At 37.5% G+C, this 6,569-nt stretch overlaps 1 protein-coding gene across 1 annotated transcript; it reads right to left on the reverse strand.

Annotated features, from left to right (window-relative positions):
* Window positions 1-298: 298 nt before the first annotated feature.
* On the reverse strand, window positions 299-6,028 carry pla2g12a (phospholipase A2, group XIIA). Its single transcript, XM_085162366.1, has 4 exons — window positions 5,514-6,028; window positions 3,702-3,778; window positions 2,805-2,970; window positions 299-959 (listed from the first exon to the last, which is right to left on the reverse strand). Exons 1-4 carry the CDS (start codon window positions 5,731-5,733, stop codon window positions 841-843), a joined length of 582 nt encoding a protein of 193 aa, XP_085018492.1. The 5' UTR covers window positions 5,734-6,028; the 3' UTR covers window positions 299-840.
* Between the last annotated feature and the right edge of the window lie 541 nt (window positions 6,029-6,569).

Below are 6,569 nucleotides of genomic sequence, written 5' to 3' on the forward strand. Positions count from 1 at the left end.
GCACAACTATTTTTATTGCAAATTTAAAAGATGTTTCTACAAGTCACATCTGCACCAGTCAGCACTTCAGATACAGTAGAGATAAACATCAACTTAATCACAAGTTCTTGTTATTGTCACAGAAAAGGGAAATTTGCTGTGCTGTTTTCTTTTACAGTTCACTATTTGCTAATGACATCTTGAAAATTAAGCGATTACAGGAAATCTAGACGAGGCTCTAGCAGGTTACTCAGGTTGTGATAAGTTTAAAAAAAATTGGTGAACTGATCTCTGGGGATGGGTGAAACAAATAAAAAAATTAAAAAAAAACAGCTCCATCTATTATAATTAAATAAAGTAACCAATAATGGTTTGGTACTGGAAGCGACATTTATACATACATCAATATATTTCTCATTGTCATCGTACATTAATTTTAACAACAAAACAAGACAAAACAAAACTCATTATCCTTTTACAGCTGAGGGGTAAAAACAGTTTTTTCCCATTGAATTAAAACAGATCAATCAGAAGTGTTCAAACTGAACATGGTCACAGTCTTTTTTTAATGTAAACTTCTGAGGAAGTTATGCAGACTTCACAGTAATATAAAATAAACTGCTGGTTTAAAGGCAAACCACAGAAACCCTGAACAATATATATAAATAATCAATGACATAGGAAAGATATTAATTGTCCACTCTCCATCTAAAAAAGGAGGCAACAGACACAGATTAGTGCAAACCCAGTAGCTCTATCCCTGAGAACATCTAAGAAAGACAGAAAGTTTATTGCTAGCATCCTTCTGTTAGCGTTGAGTTTCTGAAAGGGTCAGCCGACAGTCTCGTGGCTGTGGTGGCGTCACAGCTCAGTCTTTACTTCATACTGGCACACACATGATGCTCGCTGACTGTCCAGGTAAGGCTTACATCCCAAGTGCATAACTGCATCGAAAAGCAAAGTCACTGCTGACTCACATGCTGTAAAACAGACAACACGAGAAATAATATGAACAGAAAAATCAGCTCACATCAATTCAAGCTCATTTATATAGCACCGAAGCGTAACAGCTGCCTCAAAGTGCTTTAAACTGTGGGGTAAAAACTGTACAGCAAACACTTTATGATGGTCGGGAGTGAAAAAAAACTTCCTTTTAACAGAAAGAAACCGTGAGGTGCAGCCATCTGCAATGAAGGGTTGTGGGTGAGAGGAGAGTGGAAAGAAAAGAGGAAGAAACAGGAAGAGAGAAGGCAAAAATGTAATGACATGCTGCGGTGGCATATAAACCTGTGGGGTTAAATAAAAGGAGATGAGTAGAGAAGAAGTGCTCACAGTGTATCACATTACATCCTGCAGCAACCTGAACAATTTAGCAGCAAGGGATCATGAAAGGGTGGTTCAGGGTCACCTGACCAAGCTTCACCACAGACTTTATCAAAAAGAAACTCTTTCAATCTAATCTTAAAACTAGAGAATGTGTCTGAGTTCCAAATTCAAACTGGGAGCTCTGCCTCTCATTCAACTTTTAGAAACTCTAGGAAAAACAAGTAAGCCTGCAGTCTGAGAGTGAAGTGCTTTGTTAGGATAATATGATGGAACTTAAGGCCAAATATAATAACTTCAGTTTTGTCTTAATTTATAAGAAAAACACTACAGGACATCCAGGTGTTTAATACGTCACTGGAGTTTAACTCATTGAATGTTGTTATCTGGCTTCATTTATAAATAAAGCTGGAGTCTGCATATCACTGAAAATGTTTTCTAATAATACTGCCTCAGGGAAGCATGCATACTGGTAATATAAACAGAATCAGACTCAATACAGAACCTCGTAGAACTCCATGAATAACTTTTGTATTCACAGACAGCAGCGTAGGCATCCAAATTGCTGAGAATTGCCAGGATTATAGAATTAATTGCTGACTTTCCCCTAGTCCTAAATATAGACAAAAAGACAGCAAAAACAATTTTTAGATCACCCCACTTACAAAACTCTTAATTTCTTCAGTTTATCAATAATAGAAGGATGACTGAACAGTGCCTTTTGCACCATTAACAACAGCTGGGTCTCAGAGGCTTTTCTCCATTTACACCTTTCCGCTACAGTTATAGTATGCATATTGCTAAAACTTTATTAATACTAAAATGACTGCTTCAAGTCATTCGGAATATTCATCATTCCTGTGCAGTATTATAGCATCTGTTCGATTACTTCCTGGAATAAAATGGTGAAAAAGCAGGAAAAAGGCTTGAAAGGAACTTAGGATTGTAAAAGCTGAGTTACTAACACCATGCCTCTGTTTAAATAAAGTATCACGGTGTGACAGTGAGTCAGCATGCAGTTGTGTGCCTAAAGTGCAAAGCAGCTAAATGGAATTAATGTCTTTACTGTAATGCAGCTAACTGGCTAATCTAAACAGATTGAAGCAGTGCACTTCCCCCTGTTTAAGATGTGTTTTATCACCTGTGTAACAAGCTGTGGGTGATTCACAGGTTCTTTAAAGTAACCTCCCAATTTTACTAACGTAGCACTCTTACAATCCTACAAGGCTGTAAGAGCGGCATGTTCGATAAAGCCAATCAAACCATAACACAGACAAGTGATTTAGAGAGCAAATATGTATGTTGTAGTTGTAACAGATTTGTATTGTATGACATGCAAAACTACTGTATAATATGGTATGATATATTTGTTTTTTACTTGAGTTTCTATTCATTTCTATAAAGATCTCCAAACGTAGCACCTAAGCTAACTTAGTCCACAAAATCTGTTTGCCTTTTTGCACAACCTCTTAAAATTACTTCCTAAACCACTGCTCTCTTACCTTGGACAGTTTGGGCCAATCCCAGAGTCCTCTGCACATTCCTGCAGATTTTCTCCAGACAGACCTGGAACTCCTCATCACAGTCGTGTTTCTCCCGGCCACAGGTGTCATAGCAGCGGTCATGTTGGTTACAACATTTGGTCATGGACGGGATGCCAACATCAAACTGGATGAACACATATCAGTTACTCAGCAGCTGTTGGTTATACGCACGTTTTGGACTTGACTAGAGAAGGACACTACCAGAATGAGATGCACTCTTCTGTAAATGTAAGTTATAGTACTGCAGTTCTGTGCTCTGTTGCTGAAGTTAATTCAATTCACTGTATTAATTAAGTTGATTAAACATGTTTCTACAGCCTTGTTCATCATCTACAGACCGCTCCAGCAATATTCTGTTAGTTTCTGGTTTGACCCGCTGTGGTCAGAAACCTTTGGATTTCTGGTCAACTCTCTGTCCAGGAACTTTGAATTTTACTGTGAATATTTTCAAAGACTTCCTTGGATTTCAGCATGTATTATGGTATCTTTTATACACTGGTGTTTGTGTCATATAGATCAAATTTGAAACATGAGTTCTTCTTCTATCTCAAGGATTATTACATGACATTTATTAAGTGCATATTATGGGAACAAAATGCCAATTTTAGCCATTTAAGAATAAATGTACAGAACTTTAACGTGTGCAAAAAGTGAAGTGAATACTGGAGCTAACACTGCCAATAATACTGACCTAGGCAGTTTAGCTACATTTTAAACAAACTGCAGCTTGTACTATGGACTTGCGTGTCTATTTCTGTGTGTATACTCAATGTATTTAAATAAGACAAATAAAATGATATACAAAATGATGCCCTTCAGCATGCTGGATGCACATGGCAACACGCTTTGAACTACCTGAATTCCAAACAGGGGGGAACCACATCCGTTGGGCGGTGGATTTTTGTACCCGGGACGAGGCACCGGCTTGTACCCTTTGAGACAGGAGCAAAGTTGATTAGATTTCTTACTCTTCAACTATCTGTTATCTTGCAGTCAGAGGTTACATGTTTACAGATAATTAAAAAAGGCTAGCGGTGCCACAGATAGTACTGTGCAAATGTCTTGAAACACCCCTCATTTCTTTATATTTTCATTTCAATAACCCAGACTTTCTTGTCATTTTTAAAGTGGTCTCAAGCAATAGTTCTCCGGCCTTTCTGAAAGTCTTTCAAAGGTCTTTCTGCTTTTTCATTCATCTTGAGTCCAAGCCTTGGACCTGGCCATTTTCACCATTCACGCAAAAGAAGGGTCTTAACTCAAAAAAAGAGCAAAAAAAGAAGCTTAACTTAGCAAAGAACCACCAAATGAAACTGTATTTTTAGTCTCTTTGTTGCAAAAATACAACAGGCTTCTGTCCCATTACTATAATTGAATCTGTGAAAATGCTAAAGACAACACAGCTTGACAAGTATATGATTGTATTTTTACATCCATAAGTTGAATCCCAAAGAGCTATTAGCTAAAAACCAGTATGGTGTTCAGGGAATCCTTAAAAAAAATTGGGGAAACTCAACAAGTGCAGGACAGAAGAAGTAGTGGCACGCATGAAAAAGCCTCTCTACAGCTGATGTACAGTATCTAAAAAGTTTTTGCTATTTTTAAAGGACATAACTAGCACAGGACCTGAAAGATACATCTTGCATCAGCTGACCATCTATTGTTTGTTGAAGCCTCATCTAAAACTGTCTCAGCTGAATAATGCCTGTCAAGAAGCCAATCTTAATTAAGGGAAACAGGAAGAAAAGGCTGTGGTACGCCAAAGTACACAAGACCTGGACTGAAAATTAGTGGGAACAGGTCTCATGGAGTGAAAAATCCAAGTTTAAATGTTTTGGGTGTCAATACATACAGAGGTGGTCAGGAAAGAGGTACATCAGGGAGTGTCTACAACCATCAGTACAACAAAGTGGAAGCTCTTTGAGGATGTTTTTTAGCCAGTGGTGTTGGGTCTTTTCGAAACTGATGGAAATATGCAGTAAAGTGCCATCACATTTTGACCCACCATGCATTATAATCTGGAAAGAGTCTGATTGGCAATGCAGTACCAATTTAGTAAAGCATACCTGGTTAGAAAAACACAGTGTAAAAAAATCAGTCATGGATTGACCTCCTCAGATCCCGGATGTCAAAATTATTGAAGCAGTGTGGGATCATCTTGACAGAGAACAAAAGGAAAGGCCAACATCCAGAAAAGAGCTTTGAATGTCTTTCAAGAAGCCTGGACAAACATTCACAAAGACGACCCAAAGAAATTATAAGAAAACTTATCTAAGAGAGTTCAGGCTGTGTTCAAGAATAATGCAGGTGATACCAAATTATGTTTTTGCGTTGTATACTGTATTTCCATGTATTTTTGCACATGTTTCAATTCATTCATTTCTGCATTAACTTCTCATTCTTTTCATAAGAAAGTATGAAGAGATAAGGGTTGTTTGAGACTTCTACACAGGACTGGAGATGGTCGCGCCAACTATTAAATTAACGCAAACCCTTTTCAAGCTGATCTAAGAGAAAGTTGTGGCATAAATAATTAATTTACAAGCCTGACTAATAACAGGGAAATTCCTAAATTACACACTCTAGATGTCATGAGCCAATAATTACTTTAATAAACCCATTCTTAACTTGGAGAAAGAGCTTGAAAGCTGGAGTAATGACCTAGCTTACCATCACTACATCTGTAATGACACAGTCCGTCATCCCCACCAAACAAGTCCAGTGCTGCATTCAAGTACGTGTCAATCTTGTGGATCCCGTTGCGAATGGTTTTTAGAGTCATCCTCCAGTCTGGAGTCTCCGGCTCGTGGTTGCTAGCAGACACTCGTGAAAAATATCCGCAACAGCAGAAACCCAACAGAAAGACACAGATGTAGCTGGGGTACTTCATGGTCTACTTATCGTCAGGGCCAAAAAGCAGCGTTTTCTTGCACATTGGTTTTGATTTATTCCTAAATACGTTGTCTTGATAGCATTTTAACTGTCACACTAGCTTGTTTTCATTCCGAAAACACATAGGTGGCATGAGCTATGATGTCGTTTCCGGGTTTGGTGGTGTCACGTGACCGCTGGTAAACAAATTATGGTGACGTTACAATAAGAAAAAGTGCGCTGTCTATATTAGTGATGGGATTTCCGGCTCTTTTTAGAGAACCGGCTCTTTCGGCTCGACTCACTAAAAGATCCGAATCTTCAGGTGTTTTTGTTGGCTTTAATTAATTTATTATTAACAACAATATAAAATTATGCAGAAAAGGAATTACTAATGTAAAAAAAGAACAACGTGGTTTTATTTATATATGTTTATATATAAATATATACGGTGGCCCCTAGAGACAAAGCAGTAACCAAACTCCAAAGCACATATATATTCAAATAATTTTTAAAAAAAGTTTATTTACCTGTTACTACCACACACCAAATCCGGTCGTTGGTACTTCCTGGCGTGTGTTGGCCACTAGGTAACAAAAGCTCAACACTGCCCCTAGCATCCTGGAGCACTTCTGTTGTGTTTTGTAGTGCTTCGGAGTTTTTACGTGCTTCGTTGCTAGGGGCCACCGTAAATATACTTTTATTTATTCACTCCACATAAAATGTAGTAAATAAATCATATAATACAAAAAATAACTATTTAAATTTCAAATTTTAACTATTAAAATTTTCAGCTTTTCCTTTTAAACAAATTTAAAGTGAAACAACATAAAACAACACAATTAAATATAAATA

The sequence above is a fragment of the Neolamprologus multifasciatus genome, chromosome 6 (assembly GCF_963576455.1).
Source record: "Neolamprologus multifasciatus chromosome 6, fNeoMul1.2, whole genome shotgun sequence".
In the NCBI taxonomy this organism is placed as follows: domain Eukaryota; kingdom Metazoa; phylum Chordata; class Actinopteri; order Cichliformes; family Cichlidae; genus Neolamprologus; species Neolamprologus multifasciatus.